At 45.8% G+C, this 23,512-nt stretch overlaps 1 protein-coding gene across 1 annotated transcript in view; it reads left to right on the top strand.

Moving 5' to 3' along the window:
- Positions 1 to 5,696: 5,696 nt before the first annotated feature.
- Positions 5,697 to 23,512, top strand: part of PTPN3 (protein tyrosine phosphatase non-receptor type 3) — a 78,133-nt gene continuing 60,317 nt past the window's right edge. The window contains exons 1-6 of the mRNA XM_049784499.1: positions 5,697 to 5,848; positions 11,677 to 11,784; positions 11,860 to 11,902; positions 14,149 to 14,227; positions 18,276 to 18,320; positions 22,021 to 22,073. Coding sequence (XP_049640456.1) covers positions 5,711 to 5,848; positions 11,677 to 11,784; positions 11,860 to 11,902; positions 14,149 to 14,227; positions 18,276 to 18,320; positions 22,021 to 22,073 — 466 coding nt within the window. The 5' untranslated portion in view covers positions 5,697 to 5,710. The remainder of the gene's footprint in view (positions 5,849 to 11,676; positions 11,785 to 11,859; positions 11,903 to 14,148; positions 14,228 to 18,275; positions 18,321 to 22,020; positions 22,074 to 23,512) is intronic.

Below are 23,512 nucleotides of genomic sequence, written 5' to 3'. Positions count from 1 at the left end.
CCACGCTGCTGCTCCCTAAGAACCACCCTTGCAAAAGGTTCCATTGTGTCTTTAATAGAGAGCTGTAACCCACCTGAAGTTCTTCGGCAAGGACCAAACAATGAATCTGACATTTCAAACGGAACATAGTTACAGCACTACAGAACACGTTTGTTGTCTTCTGATAACTCTTGCTATTACTCAGAAAAATGCATCCCTGCCTCTGATGGCATTTTCTTTGCAAAGGGCAAGGTGGAGGTGGTGGGGTGGGTGGAATTTCAGAAGAGGCTGAATAAGTTGCTTTTCTCTGCTGGTCCCAGATATATTGGATTTATATTTGAGGTGCCCTAGGGGCCAGTGAGGTGGTGCTAGAGGTAAGGTGTCTGCCTTGCAAGCGCTAGCCAAGGAACAGACCATGGTTCGATCCCCTGGTGTCCCATATGGTCCCCCCAAGCCAGGGGTGATTTCTTTTTCTTTTTCTTGGATTTTGGGCCACACCCAGCGGTGCTCAGGGGTGACTCCTGGCTGTCTGCTCAGAAATAGCTCCTGGCAGGCACGGGGGACCATATGGGACACCGGGATTCGAACCAACCACCTTTGGTCCTGGATCGGCTGCTTGCGAGGCAAACGCTGCTGTGCTATCTCTCTGGGCCCTCCAGGGGCAATTTCTGAGCGCATAGCCAGGAGTAACCCCTGAGCATCAAACGGGTGTGGCCCAAAAAAAAAAAAAAGAAAAGAAAAGAAAAGAAAAGAGGTGCCCTGGCTATGGAAGAATGGGGTCCCCTGAAGTGCCTACAGAAGGGTGGGGCCTCCCGCTACTGCCTTCTCCTGTGTGCCCTTCCCACATAACTTCTGCTCCTCTTCCTCCTCCTGTCTCAGATCTCCATACCCAATTCCTGTCTCTGCTCAGTCTTCTCTACTTTTCTTCAGTTGGGTTTGTTTTTTGTTTGTTTGGGGTCACATCTGGTCTGACTACGTCCAGATAACTCCTGACTGTATTCAGGGATCATTCCTGGCATTGTTTCAGGGGGGCTGTATAGGATGCTGTGGATCAAACCTGGGTCTGCTGTGTGCAAAGCAAACTCCTTACCTGATACCTTTAAAACCCCTCTCCCTTGTTTCTGATTTCCACATCTGAGGTCTGAACCTTGGTCTACCATTTGCTTCTTCTTATCCATTATCTTTTTTTCCCCATTATCCATTATCTGTAAGGATCCCAGACCAACAGTTTTGCACATCAGCTTAGATACTAAGAGACACAGACCCTCAGATCCCACCCAGATGTTTTTGAATCTGAATCTACTCCTTTGCAAGCTGAGAACACTTTACAGAGGGAGTAGTGAGGGGTCGGGTTCTTTAATTTGTTTTGTTTTGTTTGTTTTTTTGGGTCACGCCCGGCAGTGCTCAGGGGTTACTCCTGGTTCTACACTCAGATATCGCTCCTGGCAGGCTCAGGGGACCATATGGGGTGTCGGGATTCGAACCACCATCCTTCTGCATGCAAGGCAAATGTCCTACCTCCAGGCTATCTCTCTGGGCCCCTGTTTTGTTTTGTTTTTGGCTGTGGCTATAATCACCTATGCCCGGGGCTTGCTGTAGGCTCTGTGATCAGGGATCGATTCTGGTAATACTCAGGGGACCATCCAAGATGATGAGGATTGCACCTGGTTCAACTGTGTTCACAGCGAGAACCATAGTCTGTACTATCTATGGCCCTTCATTTTTGTGTTTGTTTTTGGCTTTGGGAACCAAACCCAGCAGTGTTTGGAGGGCTCTTTCTGGCTTTGTGCATATCAGTCTCTACTAGTAGGTTCTGCCACGGATTGGACCAGGGGCAACTGTGTACAAGCCAATGTCTTAACCCCTTAACCTCTGTACTGTCTCTGGCCCTACAGCAAGAGTTTTGAACTATGTGTGTGTGTGTGCTTGTGCGCATGCATATGTGTTAGTTGGGAACTCACGCCCAGAGCCTTCACTTATGAGCTATGAACTCTGGGCCACATGCTTGCAAAGCAGGAAATAAAATAAGCAAACCATTATTGATACTACTACTCAGTGTTTTCATTTTCAACCTTAGTACTATTGATCAGAAATTCTACAGTTATAGAGTATTACCAGATGGGCTGAGATCTTTGGACCAGTGACTGGAAACTACTAAAAGGGAGGCCTCCACACTGCATCCTGATCAGAGATCCACTTCCTTCCACTCTGGATGAAATTGTGTGGCTATTCCTGCCCTCAGAAAGTCTCAAAATCGTTTTCCTCCAGGAAAACCAGGAAAACATTCTGAAAACATTGTGAATGCTATCTGAGGCTTTGCTGCTGAGCCCTGTCGGAAACCCAGGCCTCTCTCTCCGCCCCATGCAGCATTGATGCTTCTGCTGGCAGAAGCAGTGTCTCCAGTGCTAGTGTGATATCATATGGAGCTCCTCAGGGGAGAGCGAGACACAGAGACACAAGGAGAATGGCCAGGGAAGGCTTTCTGGTGGAGAAGGTCCTTGCGCTGAGAACTGCTGAGCAGGTGCAGAGAACTATCACTGAGTCTTACAATGGCATGAAGGGTCTTTGCCTTGTACACCTAGTTCGATCCCTGGTACCTCATATTTCCTGATCTTGGCCAACAGTGAGCCCTGAACACCACACCTGGTGGTGCTCAGGCCTCACTCAAAAGCAAAACTAAAAAAGAAATCCAAAGAGCATCATAATTGGGACTTTTGACTTTGACTCTTAAGGTTTTGATGGACATCGTACCTCACCTCTGTATCAACAAATGCCCAAGACTCTTGCCTAGTATCCTGATGTAGTCACCTTCTCATTCCCCTTCTTTGCTCTTCCCCTTCCTTAGCATGCTCATGTTCCCTTCTCTGGCAGCTAACTTGGTTTCCAATTAGTGTGTGTTCTCATCCATAGTTCTTAGCCTTTCAGAGCAGGATCAAACCCAGATCCTTATGCTTGGAAGATGTGAGCTCATTGCTGAACCATGTTCCTGTCAGAAATTCTCTACATATTCTTGTTTTCTGGCAGGGAGGGAGTGATGAATTGGGGGCAGAAGAGGCTACTCTTGGTCATAACTATCAACTAGGTCATAACTAGGACTAGAGAGTTGTTTGGGGGGTGCTCAAGGGATCTTACAGTGCTGGGATTCAAACCCTGGGATCCTGCAAATAAAGCCTACTCCAGCCCCTTGAGCAATGTCTTTGTCCCTTTTTATATATTCTTTGTAAATCAGTATAAAACAGTATAAAATCAGTATAAAAACCTCAGAGTTTTTCTCTCTGTTGTTAAATATACTGTCTTTTAATGAGTAGAAGTTTTGGAGTTATTTATTTAAGCCGGGGGTTGGGGCACATTCCTGTGTTCAGGGAACACTTTTTCTAGGCTTAGGGAACCATATGTGGTGCCAGAGACCGAACCTCCAGGGACTGAATAGTGGTTGGCCATATTACAAGGCAAGCTCCTTACCCACTATATTATTTCTCCAACCCAATAGAAGGTTTGTAATGCAGTTTGATTTATTAGTAGATCTTAATTTTTTTGGGGGGGGGGGTCACATACGGCAGCGCTCAGGGGTTACTCCTGGCTCTATGCTCAGAAAATCGCCCCTGGCAGGCACAGGGAACCATATGGGATGCCGGGATTCGAACCACTGTCCTTCTGCATGAAAGACAAATGCCTTACCTCCATGCTATCTCTCCGGCCCCTTTTTAAATTTTTTTTTGGGGGGTCACACCCGGTGGTACTCCTGGCTATTACTCCTGGCTATCTGCTCAGAAATAGCTCCTGGCAGGCACAGGGGACCTGTGCAGACGTCTTGCTTTCCTAAGCAAAACCTTAGTGGGGTCAGAAAACCTTCACGGAAAGAAAGCGGGTTCACGAGCGGACGAATATGAAATATGAAATAATTGAGACCACACAAAATGCATTCTATGGGGACCTGCCTCTATGAGAGGAGAGACAACTTTACTTTTCAGTGGATGACATTTTAAGCACAACTCTGGTATGCAAAGCATTTCCAGGGGAACAAAGGGCAGAGGATAAAAGGAAGGCTAATTTCTTACATATCAAAGTAGTACCTGGCCCTAGGACTCATTACTGATGTAAATTAAGGGATAGCAGGAAATCCTGTTTTTCTCCTGATAACAAATTTTTTTTTTTTTTTTTTTTTGGTTTTTGGGCCACACCCTGTGACGCTCAGGGGTTACTCCTGGCTATGCGCTCAGAAGTTGCTCCTGGCTTCTTGGGGGACCATATGGGACGCCGGGGGATCGAACCGCGGTCCGTCCTAGGCTAGCGCAGGCAAGGCAGACACCTTACCTCCAGCGCCACCGCCTGCCCCCCCCCCGCCCCCCTCCCCATAACAAATATTCTTAACCTGAGGGAAATAGTATTCTAGCTAGGGGCTAAGACCCACTTCCTATGATCTGGTAATAGAAAGAGATAAAACTAAAGAAAGGGGTACAGAATTAAACCTAGTAAAATAGCCTAATTTTACACTGGCCAAACCTGTTTGTAAGCAGGTATTCAAAGTGACAGGGAAAGTCCCTGAGGCAGTCATTCTGCTGTGGTGCTCAAAGGCAGGGAGAGAAGACCATTGTCTTGAAGATGACTTGGCCTTTAGAAGTAAATAGGCTGACAGAAAGAGAGGTAGCTGGCTGGACTTTGAGTTGCAAATATACTAAGCCAGCAGGGACCTTCTAGCAGTTTTCTTTGGTACTGAAATTTCTTTATGACTGCAGGATAACTAAGGCCGAATTTCTTTAGTTAGCAAAGGAGACAAAATCAAATAAAAGGAAAAGAGAAATATGTCACAGCCTTGTCAGAAATATAGCCAGTAATCCACGCAGGGGTTAAGAAATTAACCTCTGGGCCTGGAGAGATAGCACAGCGGCGTTTGCCTTGCAAGCAGCCAATCTAGGACCAAAGGTGGTTGGTTCGAATCCCGGTGTCCCATATGGTCCCCCCCACCCCCACCCCCATGCCTGCTAGGAGTAACCCGTGAGCACCGCTGGGTGTGGCCCAAAAACCAAAAAGAAAAAAGAAAAAAAAAAAGAAATTAACCTCTCCAACGGGCCTTCTGGCTGAAATATTTCTTGGGAGGAAAATTAGGCACTGCACCAGGAAAGCCAGAAAACACATCTGGCGTGTGCCTCTCTTGATAATGGAGATATGCATGCTGCATGCCTCTACAGGGGACCATATGGGACACCAGGATTCAAACCAACCACTTTAGGTCCTGGGTCGGCTGCTTGCAAGGCAAACGCCACTGTGCTATCTTTCCAGCAGATTTTAATGTTTTAAAGAATTTTAAATTTTCTGTTAAGTCTTGGGGTCAGATACACATATCTACATATAATAACACCATTTGTTATCAATGTATGTAATATGTTATAATACACATCATATATAATAACATTATACACATATAGAATAGTATCAATCATTTGCTTCAAACTTATGAAATTAGGTGATTTAGGCCATGGAGACAGTAAGTAAGGCCAAACATAAGTCTTGTGACACTGTGAACATTGTTGAGCAATACATTCTACTTGGAGCTTCTTAGAAGTCAGAAAGCAAATGGAAATGTTATCTGGTGCCATGATCTGAGTTGTTGTGAAGATTACAGCGGAGGGGTGAAGGGGGCTGAGGACTTGGAGGACGCCTTGTGCTTGGCAATATGCTTCTCCCAAAATTAACAGGTGTATCTTGCATTCCAGGTCACCCGGCGATAGTTATGACCTCCCGGCTACGTGCGTTGGGTGGAAGAATTAATAACATACGTGCTTCAGAGCTGCCCAAGGAGAAAACTCGATCCGAAGTTGTCTGCAGCATTCGCTTTTTAGATGGCTTGGTTCAGACCTTTAAAGTTAATGTAAGTTCTTGAAATGGTTCTTCCTGAATTCATGCCCCTAAGGAAGAGTTTCATCTCTGGGTGGATGAAAACGAAGAAAACAGTTATCTTAAAATGAAAGCTGGAGATCTCAGACCATCTCACGTATTGAGATTGGACTGGGAGACCCTAATAAAGCCTGTCCACCACTTTGCTTCCCCCTTTCCATGTGACGGCAGCTGAATGACGCAGCAAGGAAGGAGCTTATTTTGCTTGTAGCTGATCAGGGATTGATCCTCAGTATCACATATGGTGCCCTGATCCTGCCAGGAGTGACCTCTGAGCACAGAGCCAGGAATAAGCACTGAGCACTGCCAGGTGGGGCCTTAAAAACTAGGAACCCCCCCCCCCAAAAAAAAAGGGTTGGGGGGAGTAAAGCAGTTATTTTCATTCTACAATTGATTTTTGTTCTTTTTTTTTTTTTTATTGGGGGAAGGTTTTTATTTATTTTATTGAGGTGGGACATAGTCACTAGTGCTCAGGGGCTATTCCTAATTCTGTGCTCTAATTCTGAATAGTGCCAAGAATGGAATCAGTCCTGGCTTTAGAGAATGTATGCAAGGCAAACACCTCAGTTCCCGTGCTATCTCTCCAGCCCTAAGACATAGTCCATCTTTTGTTTTTTATTGTTTTGTGTTAGGCAGCACCCGGAGATTACTCCTGACTTTATATTTAGAAATTATAGCCTCCTGGAAGGCACGGAAGACCATATGGGATACCAGGGTTTGAACCCAGGTCTGTCCTGGGTCAGCAGTGTTCAAGACAAATGCCCTACTGCTGTGCTATCACTCTGGTCCCCAACATAGGCCATCTTATATAACTTTGCTGCTTCTATTTTTAAATAAATAAAGCTCATATCCTAGAGGGAGAGAGTGGACCTAAGATGATGATATGTGCTGGATATAATCATCTCCTGTGTTGAGAAGAATTTTACAGTAGGGGAAGGAGGCTGGACATGGTATGTCAGGGTAGGACCACACATGGGACTCACTTTTGGGGACCACACCCATGCCCAACAGTGCTTAGGGGCCTCTCCTGATAGTGTTCAGGGGACCATATTCAGTTATAGGGATAGAATTGGGGTTGACTGCTCTTGTACCATAAGCACCTTTCCTCCTGAACTATCTCTCTGGCTCACCAGCTGACATTTCATAGATGTGGTTCAGGGCGGACCTTACTGGGAAGAGGGGAAAAGTCACCTAGAGGAAGTGTGTGGTAGAGCCCTGGGCAGAAGCAACAGCAAAGCACCGGCCTGAGGTGTGTGTGTGTGGTTGTAGTAGGTGTGGAGCTGTGGATCAGGAGTAGGACAATCAGGACAGAGAGTAACGGTGGACAGACAGAGAGGAAATGGGAGTAGTGGAGGTGCTGTGGGGAGCTTGCTTGATCTAAAGGAGGAAAAGAGCTGCCACCATGGGACCCATTTAGTCCTTTGACTCTTCTGTGTCTGGTGACAGGTATGGGGTACAAGCTAGGCTCAGAGACCTGGTACCAATCCCAGGGAAAGGATCATTGAATGGGGCAATGGGAATGGAGGCAATGGAGAGGAATCACACTAAGTCTGGAGATATTCAGAGGACAGAACTGATGGGATTCGTCCACGGAGGATGAAACATGGGCAAGGCCTCAAAGTGACTTCAGGGTTTTGAGTTGAAGTCACCAGCACAGAGAGAACTGGAGTTAGATGGGAAGGGTAGCTATGGGAGGATGGAAGTAGCAAGTTCTGCTCAGTTGTTGGGTTGATAGTTCCTATTCCTCATGTATGTAGAGATGCTCTGGAGTATTAATGTCAGGAGTTCACAGAGGATCTGGGCTGAGATCTAAATGTGGATATCACCATGGTAGAGATAGTGTTTCATGCTTGGAAATTGGATGAAGTCAGCTGGGCCACAGGGGAGTAGAAAACCAAGAGCAAGTGAGAAACTGAGGAAGGGACCTCTTTTAGGGAGCCATGATGAGGCCCACAAAGAGCAGTGCAAAAAGCAGCTTTAATAGCGATAATCACAGGAAGTTATGGTGGCAGCTACTGTGATTGATTCGAGTTAAATTGTCCTTGGTAATAATACGCTACTCTCAGTGCTGCTTCCTTCGGCACTCAGCAGCTGGCTCCAAACTTCACTCACATTGTACTTGATTCGGGAGGTCCTGTGGAAGCCAAGATCTTCCCTTGCTTTCTGTTTCTCTGTTTATGGGAATTTACTTACAACATCTTGGGACCAGAAGCAGGTATCAAAAGGGAGGCCAACCGGGGCATCAGTCATTCTGGGACTGGCCCAGGGACAGGCTGGTGGCTCATTCAGAGTTGGTATGGCCAAGATGATCTCTTGCGGATGAGGCCTATTACCGTGGTAAATGTGTGTGTCTCTTACTATATTGTGCTTTAGTTTCCTTTTGAGAACTGGGTGAATTGGACAGAATAGAGCCTGGATGAGTCATGCACTCCAATGTTGTGGAGACATGCAGGCGCCGACCTCCCACACATCTGAGTCAGGCCATCAGCCTGTCCAGCCCGAGCTGCCCACTCGCCCAGACCTTCCTTTGCTCATCAGCCAAGGAGATGGTGATGGTGACCGTGTCAACTAGTCATAAAGAGTAAAGATCACAAATGGACAATGGATGTAGAGGGTGGGAGATGTAGCTCAGTGAGTGGTAGAGAATTTGTCATGCGTGTCTGAGGCCCTGGGTTCAAGCTCTGGCATTTGGGGAGGGGTGACATAAGAAGTTGGGGAAATGACTCAAAGGGGTCATTTGAGTCAAATGCATTTGCCTGGCACACATAGGTTCTGTTTTATCCCCAGCACTGTTGCTTGTTGGCCCTACATGTCCCCCAGCACATCTGGCCCAAGCAACACTGCATTTTGGGACTTACATTGCCCAACCAGTATCACTGGACAGTTTAGGGAGTCTTCACCCAAAAAAGTGTCCATACTCTCCTGTCTGGCTCCTTTTGATATGTTCAACAGTTTTTAGTCTTTGGTGCACATTAAACATTTGATTCTGTACTGAAAAAAATCTCAGTCAGGAGGAAAAGTAGCTCTTTAAGACAAGGGAGAGTTTCTCAGACTTTGTGCTACGTGGACCAGCAAAGTCTTCCAGGCCCTCATGGGAGGCTAGAGGAACTGTAGCAATGAGAAAGATTATGGGAATTGGGCATGGTGGCTGACCCCACACCTTCCACAGAAAGCAACTTGCAGGAGGAGCCATGATAGTGAACTGTTCCTCCTCCTTGTCCTTATGACCTATTTTATTTTAATCTGTGTTACTTGATCTCAAGCACTCAAAAAATAAAAAGACAGCCACCTTCGCTTACTTTGTACCCAGTCTATTTCGGACTCTTATTGTCCTCCAGTTCAATGATTTGATTTAAGGATTCCTGAGAAGCTGACCTGGTCAAACAAAGTTTTGGATTTCCAAAAGATGTCCTGCTGTCCCTGAGTCTGGCCTGGGTTTGCCTTGCTGTGCCTGGCTCTCTGCTGAGAAGGCCTTTTCTTGGCAACTGCATGGAGGGTTTGGGGCCAGGAGGGAAAAGGCCCGCAGCAATCACTGGGCTTGCATTGCTGACCTTATACATGGTCCTCCTGTTGTGTCCCTAGTACCCCGAGTATTATGGGCCCCTGACAGGCAGTCCATAGGCCACAGATATCGAGTACAGCTACCGAGGCCTCCCCTGTGTGGATCTGAGTGCCTATGGTGACCGGGAGGCACAGGATCCTCCTTGGAAGATCTCTACACTCTCTCTGACTCCAGCAGAAACCCTTGGGCTTCACATTCTGTAGGGATAGTCCAGACAAAGCTTTCTCTCTCCTACAATGTCAAGTTTCTACCTCAGTTGCTATTTTTCAGGAATCTCAGCTAAGTTCTTAAGACAGCTTAAGAACTTAGTCAAATTAAGCTCCTGGTGTTATAAATCATCTTCAAATCATTATTTTAGATCAGCTTCTCACATATATGGTATGCCTTTTTTTTTCTTTTTTTTTTTTTTTTAGTGAAGTAAAATAGTTTTTTGTTTGTTTTTGTTATGTTTTGTTTGGGGGCTACACCTGGTGGTGCTCAAGAGTGATTCTGGCTCTGCACTCAAGAACTACTCCTGGTGTTGCTCTGGGTACCATATGGGATGTTGGGGATCAAACATGGGTTGCCTGCATGCAAGTCAAACTACCCTACCAATTGTACTAGCTCTCTAGCCCCAGTAAATCAGTTTTTTGGTTGTTTTGGGTTTTTTTGGGTCACACCCGGCAGCGCTCAGGGGTTACTCCTGCTCTACGCTCAGAAATCGCTCCTGGCAGACTCGGGGTACTATATGGGATGCAGGGATTTGAACCACTGACCTTCTGCATGCAAGGCAAACACTTTACCTCCATGCTATCTCTCTGGCCCTGTAAATCAGTTTTTTGTTTGTTTATTTGTTTGTTTTGTTTTTGGGCCACACCCGGTGGCGCTCAGGGGTCACTCCTAGCTATCTGCTCAGAAATAGCTCTTGGCAGGCACGGGGGACCATATGGGACACCGGGATTCGAACCAACCACCTTAGTTCCTGGATCAGCTGCTTGCAAGGCAAATACCGCTGTGCTATCTCTCTGGGCCCTCGTAAATCAGTTTTTATATAAAGAAATTAACTTAAAGAATGGTGAGAGGAAAGAGAAATACATGCTCAAGAGATGACATGGACTTTTCCAGAGTAGAAAAAGCCCAGTATGACTTCTTTTTTTTTTTTTAATTTATTTTTTTATTTTTAGCTTTTTGGGCCACACCCAGTGATGCTCAGTCGTTACTCCTGGCTGTATGCTCAGAAATCGCTCCTGGCTTTGGGGACCATATGGACACTGGGGGATTGAAGCACAGTTCATCCTAGGTTAGCGCGTGCTAGGCAAACGCCCTACCACTCGAGCCACCGCTCTGGCCCCTGACTTCTTTATTTTTGTTTGTTTATTTGTTTTTGGGCCACACCTGGTGATGATGAGTTTACTCAGGCTCTGCATTCAGGATTTATTCCTAGAGGTTCACAGGGGACAGTTTGAGATGCCAGGGATTGAACCCGGGTCAGCCACATGCAAAGCAAGTGCCCTGCTTTTTGTATTGTTTTGCTTTGTTTTGGGGTCACATCCGGCAGCACTCAGGAGTTACTCCTGCCTCTATGCTCAGAAATTGCTCCTGGCAGGCTCGGGGGACCATATGGGATGCTGCAGTTTGAACCACTGTCCTTCTGCATGCAAGGCAAACACCCTACCTTTATGCTATCTCTCCGGCCCTAAGTGCCCTAAGTGCCCTGCTTGTTATACTATCACTCCAGTCCCCCAGCTTAACTCCTTACCATGAAGTTTCTGGAAGTGTTCCTTCTTTTGGGTGGCCAGACCTGCCAGTGCTCTGGGGTCACTCTTGGCAGAGCTTAAGGACCATATGATATGGGGGCTCAAACCTGAGCTTTCTGCATAGAGTCTACACACAGCCTGTTGACTTAACTCCTCAATCCTGAAGGGTTTCTTTAAATGGGATAGAGGGGCTAGGGAGGTAGTAGAGGGGGGAAGGCACATAGTTAACCAGAGTTAGGCTCACATTCAGCTGTGTTCAGAGCGGACTCCTGGTGGGCCTCAGGGAACCATTTGTGGTGCCAGGACTTGAACATTAGCTGGCTCCATGCAAGGCAAGTGCTTTACCCTTTATCCTCCCTCTATAGCCCTTGTCTGAATGTTTTTAATTCCTTTTAGCCTGTAACAAAAACATTTTAAATATCAATTCTTAATCGGTTTGGAGAAAAAAATCTGTCTAAAAAGAAAAAAGCATGACCTTCCTTTTTTCCTTTTATTTTTTCCTAGAAGCAAGATACTGGTCAAGTTCTCCTGGATCTGGCATACAACCATTTGGGTGTGGTTGAAAAGGAGTATTTTGGTTTGCAGCATGGAGATGACTCAACAGAATCCCCTGTAAGTGTCCTGTCTTGAAGACACTCTGGACGCCTGCATGGCTGGTTTTATAGCTTGTGTTTTCTCACCCAACAGAGATGGCTGGAATCAAGTAAACCCATCAGGAAGCAGTTAAAAGGTGGGTGTGACCTTCTTGTTTCAGTGAACATGGAGTATTAGCAAGGCAGTGTGGCCCTGTTCTCTCTTGCCAGCAGTGTGGCTGTAATGTCGGTACCTGAACTGTATTGATCCGAGCAGTGAGAGTGAGCCAGTGTGTCCCTGTCTGTCTTTGGAACAAGCTGTGATGCTTCCAGAGCAGGGAAAGATGAAAGGGAACCTCGGGGAACAACAGCACCTATCGGATATATTCACACACGTGACCATAGTACAGAGCACAGTGCCATTTGTAGGAGATGGAGGCATAGGAAAGCCATGCCAACTACACACAGCCTAGCTCACTAGCCAGGATATGAACTCCTGGTTAGATGGATTTTCCAAGCTGCATCCCACCTTCTGCTTGGAACTGTTTTCAGCCTGATTGTCCAACCTTTTTTTTCTGCCCCTTGTGCCGCAGACTAAGCTGGCTGTCGACACCCTCCTCAATCCTCTTCTCCAATGCCTCCCTTTCTTGGGAATGCAGTGTGCCCTCCTACCTTCCTGCTTGCCATTCTGTGAAGCCCCTCAGACCTCCTGTTCTTGCAACTGCTATGATGCTCTGCTTCCTACATCCTCACCCTCCTCCTGTCCCCCCACAGCACACCAAAAGCTACTTGAAGTGAAGCCCCTTTTCACATTCTCTCTGCATCCCTCGCAATTCCTCTCTCCTCTCATGGAGTGACCAGTAGCTGGTTGAGGGGTGAGGGCGGGTGAATTGATACAAATACAAAATACCACAAGCACGCATCTCTTCCTGTATTCTTGTAAAAAGGAGTGAAGACAAGTAGTTCTGGCTTTGTCCTCACATACAGACAAAGCCTTAAACCTGAACCTCCCATGAGTATGTCCGTAGTACTCAGAAGTGCTCACAAGAAGCACAAAATCACTATCTAGGTGTTTATCTTCCTGTTTTCCATTTGGAACCAGAGGTTAGTTCATGACTGTCATTCATTCTGTCACTCACTCACTGAGGCAGCGTGTCAAGTGCACACTGGCAAGGCACTGCACTATACTTCGTGATTCTACCATCACAGAGAATCCCAGACAGACAGATGTCGGGCCACAGACCATAGTACAGACAGTTCTAGGCACTGAGTACCAAAAGAGGATACTCTGGGGGCTCAGAGGAGACTGTGAAAGGCCAGGAGACAAAAATGGCATATTAGAGTTGGGCTGGCATCCCCAGGCATTGGAAGGACCTTGCTGTCCCCTGGTACACTCAGGATTATGGCTCCACCTTTTGGTCCCCAGTCATCTGTAGAGATTCCACAAAGGTGCATATATCACATCACATCGGAATGTTTACAGCAAGCCAGGAAGAAGGAAAGAAAGTGCTAAAGAGAGGAGGGAAGAATCTAGAGGACCAGAGGTGGCAGGCAGTGGTGAAAATGCCTCTACTGCTGGTGTTGCTGAGCATGTCTCTGGGGCCAGCAGGTATTTACAGGCTTCACATCTCAGCAACACAACTGACTTTGCCATGTCTAGGGAGAGAAACGGGTTAACTAACTAGCTGAGCAAGGAAATTAACTCTTAATGATGGTGTACGAAGCTTCTTTTGAGGATATTGATTATGCAGCATACATGGATATGTTAATCAATTATGCAATTCACTTTGTATCTAATTCATTTCATGCATTAGAAGCATGAAGTATCTGCCGATACAAAAGATCTTTTGAACATGGCGAAGTAGAATTCCAAGCCTCAGTGCTGTAATTCTGATTATTTGTCATCGCCAGAGTGACCCAAGGCAGGCCACTCATGTGATCCCCTTACATAGGCCTGTTGGCTTCTGTTTATGGAGCTTCCCTTCTGCACTGTTTTGAAAGTGATTTAGATGCAGACTAATGTTATAAAAGTATGAAATGTGTGTGTGTGTGTGTGTGTGTGTGTGTGTGTGTGTGTGTGTGTGTGTGTAATGATTTCTTGTTTAAGGATGTCTCAGGCTCCAAATACAGAAGAAGGGATGCATTCATTATTTGAACACAGTCCTAAGTTAGACCTCAAAAGAAGAGCACTGATCCTTCTATGCTAATGGTACAAAATTATTTTCTTGTAAACTGAAAATTTCTGAACAGTTAACTGTGCACTCCTATGTTGAAGTTAGTCCTTTCACTGATGCAAAAGGCTGTGGTCTGGTGGAAAAATGCATCCCTTAGGGGAGAGTGGCAGCTTTACAAACATTGCCTCTTTTTAAGGGAAAATTTAATTTGTTTTTGAAAAATGTTGTAGGAGGTTTTCCCTGTACTCTGCATTTTCGAGTAAGATTTTTTATACCTGATCCCAACAAACTGCAGCAAGAACAAACCAGGTAATACGATTCTTTTTAAAGTTCTTAAACTTAGTATATAAAAAATGAGTAATCACTAAAAAATGTATTCTTTTATCTGATTACTGTGGCCAGAAATTTCCCTTGTGTAGAATTGTACCAGCCATTAATATCCAAGTGAAAACTAGTATGTGTGGAGAGGTAGGTTGAAATTATTGTTGGCTAATAAGCTTTCTGTCTTGGGCTCCTCTTGTTGCCTCCAGAAATGGTGTCATTCTCCAGCACACCCCTATCTACTTCTTGGCTTTAGTCCCCATGGTCCCCTGCCTATTGAACCCACCCCGTGCTCTAAGAAAACAGTTGATTTCTGCAAACACAGAGACGTCTGTGAAACCAATTTATGAAATCATTCAGACCTGATGCTACAGTTTTACAGAAGGGACTCGGTGCCATGCGCTTGTTTCTGGATTCAGAATGTAGGAGCTCAAAGGAGAACGAGCCAGCCCAACTTCTGTCTCTGTGAATCAGCAGGTGCAGGCAGCCTGGGAACCAGATAAGGAAAAAGGCTGATGTCTGTCCCAGGACTTGTTTATCCCTGAGGACCTGGCATTGGCTTGCCCTGACTCTCTCTTGGCTTTTCAGTTGTCCGGGTGTTTGGGGACGAGGACACAGGAAGCCTTGTAGCTCTTCTAACCGGGGACTGTGCAAGCCACTTCCTCTCCCCCACTATAATTTTGAGCCCTTTTGTGACAGTATGTTTGTTCACTTTTCTTAGGGAAGGCATGTCTCTGATTATTCAATCCCCTTCTGTGCTCACTGAGACCCAGCATCAAAGCACATTGTCTCAGTGTTGGAAGGCCAGCTAGTTTATCCTTTTTTTTTTTTTTTTTTTTTTTAAATGATGATCAACTCTACCATTTTTAGATGTTAAAAGACCAAAGATAAGCCTCTTATTCTCTTTTGCCACCATGGCCTTCCTCTCCCCTTTCCAATAGCAGACATCTGGCCTTTTTGTCATGAGGGTTAGCTTAGAGATCACTTTGAGAGATGTCCAGCCTGAGATGAGCACATAGAACCTACAGCTGGCTCACAGAGATGCTTCTGAAGCTGAACACTTCACTCAGTGGACAGTCCTTGAGCCCAAGCACATGCCCTCTGAGAATATGTGTTAAAGAACCCTGCAGGGGGCCCGGAGAGATAGCACAGCGGTGTTTGCCTTGCAAGCAGCCGATCCAGGACCTAAGGTGGTTGGTTTGAATCCCGGTGTCCCATATGGTCCCCCGTGCCTGCCAGGAGCTATTTCTGAGCAGACAGCCAGGAGTAACCCCTGAGCACCGCCGGGTGTGGCCCAAAAACCAAAAACCAAAAAAAAGAACCCTGAAGGATTTTCCAGGCTCATTAATCCATAGCAACTTCTGTACAAGGGACAGTTTCCCAGCAGTGTGATGGGGGCCTAAGACTTAGTACAGTGGGTAAGACACTTGTCTTGCATATAACCAATACTGATTTTTTTTTATTTCCTTGGCACCACATAGAGTCCCCTGAGCACTGCCAGGATTCACCCTTGAGTACAGAGCCAGCAGTAATAGTTTCTGAGCATTGCTAGGAGTGGTCCAAAAATAAAAACAGTCAAATAGTAATGAAAGCAGTGTGATGGAACATATATATATATATATATATATATATATATATATATATATATATGTGCATTGCATATGTTCCATAATGTGTGCATTATAAATTTTAACTGGTAATTTTAAAAAAAATCATAGCCTATAGTAAAATGTATTTTGCTTGGGGCTATAGGTAGGATGCTTACCTTGCATGCAGTAAACCTGGGTTAGATCCCCAGCATCCATTTGATCTCCAGTGATCCCTGAATCTAGAGTCAGGAATAAGCCCTGTGCACCACTTGATGCGGTCCCCAAAATGCATTTTGATTCTCAGTACCAAAGAGAGAAAAATGTTGTGCCTGTATCCCTTACAGATATCTTAAGTCCCAGCTCTATAGCCTTTCTATGAGGACATTCCCTGGTGAAGAAATTGAATTCTCAAGCATCAAAGAAGGAGGATAGATGTGTTACATTTGTTGTTTTCTCTCTTTTGTAAAGATCTAAGCAGAGCTACTTATTGTTTTATTTTCATTTTCCCTCTGACCTTGGGGCCATCCACCGAGCTTCTTTTGTGAGTGATGATTATTTTTCTGAGGTTTGCACGCCTCCGTCTCTTTCAACGACTTTCCTTTAATCTTAATAAGTCAGCACCTCTTTTTACCGTGAACCTGCCCACCTGCTGAGCCCGTAAACTAATTTCATTGTACACAGACTTTCATTTATGGGCACACTCAAAAGTAGACTCCCTCAAGATTCCTTGGAGGTCTCCTAAGCATTGGGTTTCATGACACCAATCTGGCCTCTTTGTTTATGATGGCACAGAGGTGACTCAGAAACTTGAAGATCTGACAGGGGAGCACTTGATGAATGGTGAACTCCAGCTCGGCTTCTCATTTATATCCTTAGGAAGATTTGCTGATTAGCTGGGCTCATCAGTGAAAGCCCAGCTTACCATTGGATTATCTATAATTCTCTCCCTTCTCTTCTTTCTCTCAGTAGCTTCGTGGGAGAGGACACTTAATTCTGGTTGAATGTCAGCTTAGATAAACATAGAAACAAGCTAGAAAAGACTGATTAGGTTCTCCCAGGTGGGCAGGAGAGAGATGCTGGTACAGAATCGATGTGAATCAGCAGATGCATGCCACACATCCCAAGGCTGGTGCTCAACCTCTCGTGACCCTTTGATCATAATCATAGTCAAAGTAGTAAGAGCAAAACTTTGAAACCGACCCTGAGATTTTGTTTTATAAATCATTTGTTGCAACAAGAAATTTGTAGGTTAGATTTTTTTTTTCTTAAATCATGACATGAAGGTTGAGGTTCAAATAAGGTATAGTGATACTACATAACCTATAGGGACATGAATGCCCTCCTTTGTTTGAGAACACATAGTGGTCCTGCCTCCATTATTAAGAGGCTGAAATGAAGTGATCAATTAGGATGTACCACACAGCCCCAGCCCCAAACTCTGCAAATAGGAGACCATAAAGTCATTTGAAGTGTTCATGTCTCTGAGCCTTCAATTATGTACCTTTGAAGGAATAATGAGGCTGCTTTGTTTAAATAGCCAAAACTCTCTCTCCCCTCTACCTCAGAACACTTCTGTTCTGTGTGTATTATGTTTCAAGAAGTTTCCCTTTTATCATCTTGGCCAGACATTGGAATGTCTATCCCGCTTGAGTCGGGGTTTTAAAAAGGAGTGGGAGCTGAACGCCAAGTGTCACATGTATGCCGCCTCCCTAAATATAACGCACTCAGGCCGCACCCCACACTGGGCAAGGGCCTTTGGTGGCTTGCTAAGCTCTGTCCCCAAGTCGGAGCCCAGGTTTTGAAGTTGTATTGCTGGGAGCTCAAGGATGGAGAGCCTGGTGGCTTAAAGCTGACTGATGTTATGCCTTTGCTCAGGCACCCACAGTTAACTGGGATTGGGGGAGAAGGAAAAAAAAACCCATCAGGGTAACTGCACCCTAGCCAAGGAGGTAGCTTCCCAGCCCTCCTCCCAGCAGTTTCCTGCAGAGGGAATGTGGGTGTGCATTGCTGTGTTGGAAACAGTGGCCTGTCAGCATGCGGGGGCTGCAAGTGCAGCAGGCCTGTGGGTCTGGGTGGTACAGCTGCATCCTGAGTGTGGTAGGGAAGATCCCAGGTGGGGGAGGTGGTACGGGAAGGGGGGGCTGGGATGCTGGTAGATATACTGCTTCCACTCCAGGCCCCTATGGGCATGAGGCTAGCTGGAAATCATCCTCACCACCAGAGCCACTATGATAGAAGGGGCCACTTTGCATTGTGCCTAATCCTGCCTAATACTTGAGTCCGAGACAAAAAGAGAAAAGAAAAGTGCTTTTAGGTTGTTGGGTTTTTGTTTTTTGTTTTGTTTTGGTCTTTAAAATGTATAGATCTTGTCTTTGATTCATTAAATATACTGTTTTTGCTTCTTTCAATTTGAGTGTTCTGAATTAATGAAAGCAATTATTCCCTAGGCATTTGTATTTCTTACAACTGAAGATGGATATTTGTGAAGGAAGGTAATGAAAGTTTTTCTTTCTTTTTTTCCTGCCCATTGCCAGACTAGCACAGTTTCAGGTTCTGTTGGAGTGTTTGTCATAGATTTCTGGTCACAATATTAAAAGTAAATCCAAACTGGATCAATAAAGCAGTGTCCTTCTTGCAGGCTTCTGTGCCTTGGGCGTTTAGCTCAGAGAGGCACAGAAATGAAAGACTTATTTCAAGGTTATTTTCATTTTTATTTCAAAAGGCATTTTTATCTTTCTGGTAAAAAAAAAAAAAAAACCTGAGACATTTTCAAGAGAGGGAAGGGCTCCAGTTGAGCACAGGCACCCTTCATTTAGGAAGACAGATCAGGCTGAATTTGGAATCACTTTTGAGCTACCCACAAACACAAGTGATTGATTTTCCTCTCATCGAAATGTTTTGCTCAAAGATGTGAGCATCTGCCCATGATTCAGCACTTTGTGCATAACAGGCCCATCTCAGGGTGTGGAACGTCTCAGAGAAGCTCCACACCAACCCAGAGGAAACCCTAAGCTATGCTCCCTCCTCCAGCTGCTTTGTATTCTCTTTGTTTTAGAAGAGAGAGGGTAGGCTGGTCTGATGGCAGTGGTTTATCAGAACTTATTAACATAGTATCACAAAAGTTGGAATATAACCCCCCCACTGCTCAATCTGACTGGCTTAAAAGATAAAAGAAGGGGCAGAGAAATAGCATAGAGGTAAGGTGTTTACCTTGCATGCAGAAGGTCAGTGGTTCGGATGCCGGCATCCCATATGTTCCCCAGAGCCTGCCAGGAGCTATTTCTGAGCATAGAGCCAGGAGTAACCCCTGAGCACTGCCAGCTGTGACCCCCCCCCCCCCAAAAAAAAAGATGAAAAAAAAAAAGAAGAGAGAGGGTAGCCACCAGCAGGGGAGACCTGTCACACCTTTCCCGTTCAACTCTCTCCGCTCCTGTCTGTTGAGTTTGACTGAGAAGGGTCTTAGGAAACCTTGTACACACTGCCCAAGATGGCCTGCAGCCTTGTGGGGAAGGAGGTGAGGTCAGAGCCTGTAGGGGCTCCCAGGGGCCAAGCAGCTACACCTGGGACAGGAGGAGTATTGGGGAGGGAGAAGCCTTTTGGGTTGGAGGCCTTTGGATTGGTGGGCTTGTCAGAGCTGTGGTTAGGCTCTCACCAGCTCTCAGAGAACTGCGATTCCCAGGTGTATCTCAGGGTGGCATGAAGTCCTTTGTCTCTCTGACCCACGATCATGTACCTCCTGGGCGTTGGATGGGCTCACCATGCTTGAACTGGCAAGAATAGGCATTACTTGGGGCCGGGTAGGTGGCGCTGGAGGTAAGGTGTCTGCCTTGCAAGCGCTAGCCAAGGAAGGACCGCGGTTCGATCCCCCGGTGTCCCATATGGTCCCCCCAAGCCAGGGGCGATTTCTAAGCACATAGCCAGGAGTAACCCCTGAGCGTCAAACGGGTGTGGCCCAAAAACCAAAAAAAAAAAAAAAAAAAGAATAGGCATTACCCAAGGGGGCACTATCTCCTTGATGCCAATTACCCCATGCTTGTCCAGCAGATGGAGACCCGCAGATGGAGACCCGAAGTCATAGCATAGCCCAGTGGTGGATCAAGCCTAGAGCAGAGCTGAAGCTCTCAGAATACCCACAATGGGCTCTTTGCGCTCTGGAGTGAGCATTCTCAACAGATTTCTTAGAAATTTTTATCTTCTGCATTCTTACTCGGGGGACAGTCTCTTCCTTTGCGGTCAAACCTTTTTCGTCCCTCTGAAGTTTCTTTAGGCCCATTCCATCTGCTGGGGACTCTGGCTGAGGTCTGACTGACCTTGAATGGCTAGGGTTTGCTCTTCTATCGGGCTTTCAGGATCTTCCGATGAACAGATTGAACAGATGAATAGTGCTCTAGTTGGAGAATAGATCTCCAAGGAGCTGTGGAGGTCTTGTAGATTGTGGGAGGTAGGATGGTGCCCTTCCCAAGCAGGAGGGCTTCCTACACTGGCTGCTTTAGGACCAGTCCACAGCCCTGTGGACAGAAAGGGGAGCTCCCAGGCGGCCAGCCACATGAATCAGGTGAGAGTGAGTCACATTTTGGGAACTTCACGGGCTGCCATGGAAACTGTTTTTCTTCACTTGCCACAGGATTGCTAGGAAGACTGTTAAAAGTCAGTGTAGCCCCACCCTGCCAGCTTCTCCTTCCTTCCCCCTTCTCAGTTTTAGACGGCTTCTTTCCCAAATATTCCCCTACCTGGCAGTGAACCTTACTCTAAGTCAGGTGGCCAAACCCGTAGGCAAACTCTCAAACCCAGAGTTGGTTGGAGAAAGGAAAGGAATACGACTTTAACAGAGATGGAGCTGTGAGCAGAAAGGGGTGTTTGGGAACATGGTGGGCTAAAAAGGATATGAGAACAAGGTCCAACTTGCACCTGTGGGTTTTTGGTGGAGGGCCAGAAATTTGAGATTTCATATGATTGGTTGGTCTTTGGGTCACACTCAGCAATGCTCAATGATTACAAAGCCTAGCTCCTCATTTAGAAATCTCCCTTGCCAGACTGGGGGACCATATGGGATATTGGGAATCGAACTGGGTCCTTCCCAGGTGGGCCACATGTAAGGCAAATATCCTACTGCTGTGCTATCTTTCCCCCCCCCCCCACCCAGAAATCTTAATTCTAAGGCACGCCCCCACTTTGGACCAGATCGGTGGTGCTTAGGTTCAGCACTGGTTCAGCACTCCTGGCTTGGGAGACTAGACTATATGGGATAACAGGGATTGAACCTGGGTCAACAACATGTAAGATGAGTGTCCTACCCATTCTACTTTCTCTCTGGCCAGTTATTTGAATTAATTTGAGCAGCATGAAAATTACAGGAGTTCTAAAATTCAAACTGCTTTTTAAATTTTTCCCATCAAAAAGTGTACAATCAAGGATCAGAATGAACAGAAATTAGGGGTTTACCTAGAGATGAAAAGACTCACATTTTTACCACAAAGATACAGGTGAAGGCAGCTCCCTGCTCTGAGGGTATAGTGCCTCTTGCCTATAAACTGACCATGCCTGACCAGACAAAACCCTGACCAACACTAGGCTTTTATGCCTTTTGGTATTTGTATAAATACATATAGTTCTTTGTTATTTGTTTATTTTGGTAACAGACTACACCAACTGTGCTCAGAACATACTCCTGGGGAGACCTTCTGGGGTGCTGGGCCCAAGTACAAACCAGGGCATGTGAACACAAGTACCTTACTGACTGTATAATCACTTCCAGCCCTATAATGCCTGCTATCTTTTTTGTTTGTTTGTTTGTTTTTGGGTCACACCCAGCAGCGCTCAGGGGTTACTCCTGGCTCTATGCTCAGAAATCGCCCCTGGCAGGCACGGGGGATCATATGGGATGCTGGGATTCGAACCACCGTCCTTCTGCATACAAGGCAAATGCCTTACCTCCATGCTATCTCTCTGGTCCCATGCCTGCTATTTCAAACAAGGAAAAAACGCTACTCCTAAAAAATTTTTTTGTTGTATTGCATTTATCTTGAGTAGTTGAGATGGTTGCCATGAAAGTGTTTTTATGACTCAGGGTATCTAAGCCAAGAAGTAAAAGGCACTCATTTCCTTGATGCGTGTGTGTGTGTGTGTGTGTGTGTGTGTGTGTGTGTGTGTTGGTGGTTCTTATTCTTTTCCTTTATTTATTTCTTCCCACAGGTTAACCTGCCCTCTTAACAGTGCAGTGGTCCTAGCCTCCTACGAAGTTCAATGTAAGTCACAAAGGGACCGTTTGGCGGATGGACAGATGGTTCAGACCACTGTGCTTGGTTGCCTACCTTCCTCTGTGACCTTCCCTTTTACTTGCTTTCCCTTCCTCAGCAGTCTGTTGGGAAGGCCCTTCTCTGGTTGTCGGCCGAGTCTCACTTCTCCCTGACTATACTTCCCTGCACTCAGGAATGAAGCAAGTGGTTCAGGAGCAAAGACCGTGTGTGGTGTGGGGTTTTCTCCCAGGAGAGCTCATAAATAGAGGGCACTGTTCTCACATGACACATTCTAGAATTTTCACTCATATATTGGACTTTACTCTCCAGTACACACCCCAGGAGGACCAATATTTCTATCAGTCACCTCTCACAGATGTGGCATCTCTCACCTAGTTTGGTCAAGGCGTCTGCCAGCAGTCACTGGGCCACTTGCTCGGTGCCACTCTTGACATGCTGCTGGGATTATAGGCGTTGAGAATTAATTCACAGGCTTCTATGTTAGTCTACAGCAGAACTTTCCAAGAGGAATATAATGTGAAGCGGATAGTAATTAAAAATTTTCTAGCAGCCATATTATAAAATGTAAAATGAAACAGATTTAATTAGGCTTAATATATTTTATTTAGTTCAGTGTTTTAAAGATGCCATTTTAATATGCAATCAATGTTAAAAATATTAAAGGTATTTTACTTTTTTTGGGGGGGGGTCACACCCGGTGATGCTCAGGAGTTACTTCTGGCTATGCGCTCAGATCCTGAGCTCGGTGGACCATGTGGGATGCTGGGGATCAAACTGAGGTCCATCCTGGGTCAGCTCCTCCCGCTGTGCTATCGCTCTGGCCCCAGTATTTTACTTTGTATATGGGGGTAAGTTTTGGCCCATAGGCAGTAATGCCCAAGAGTTCTTCCTAACTCACAGCTCAGGAGTGACCCCAGGAATTACTTAGATGCCATATTTTGTGCCAGGGATTTGAACCAGGATCGTCTGGATGCAAAGCAAGTGTTTTAACCCCTGTATTCTCTCCAGCTTCTATGTTTTTGGTTGATATTTTTTCTTTTTCATACTAAGTAAGGCTTTGAAACCAGTCAGATTTTATACATATGATACATCTTTTTTTTGTTTTGTTTTGTTTTGGGGTAACATCCAGCTATGCTGTGCAACTCCTGGCTCCGCACTCAGGAATTACTCCTGGTAGTGCTTAGGTGGACCGTATGGGATGCCAGGGATCGAACATTGGTTAGTTGCATGTAAGGCAAGTGCCTTGCCCACTCACTGTATTACTGATCAGGTCCTACAAATGACACATCTAATATGGACACAAGAAGCTATATTTAAATGTTAAGTCATCATAGGGGGTGGATAGTGACTGCCATCTTGCCATATTGGATGGAGAATCCAAGTGGACTTTTCTTTCAAAGACTTGTTTAAGCTGGAGAAGGAATCTT

This window comes from Suncus etruscus, chromosome 1, assembly GCF_024139225.1.
Source record: "Suncus etruscus isolate mSunEtr1 chromosome 1, mSunEtr1.pri.cur, whole genome shotgun sequence".
NCBI lineage: Eukaryota > Metazoa > Chordata > Mammalia > Eulipotyphla > Soricidae > Suncus > Suncus etruscus.
The sequence above is the reverse complement of the archived record's forward strand: the minus strand, read 5'-3'. Positions and strand labels throughout refer to the sequence as shown.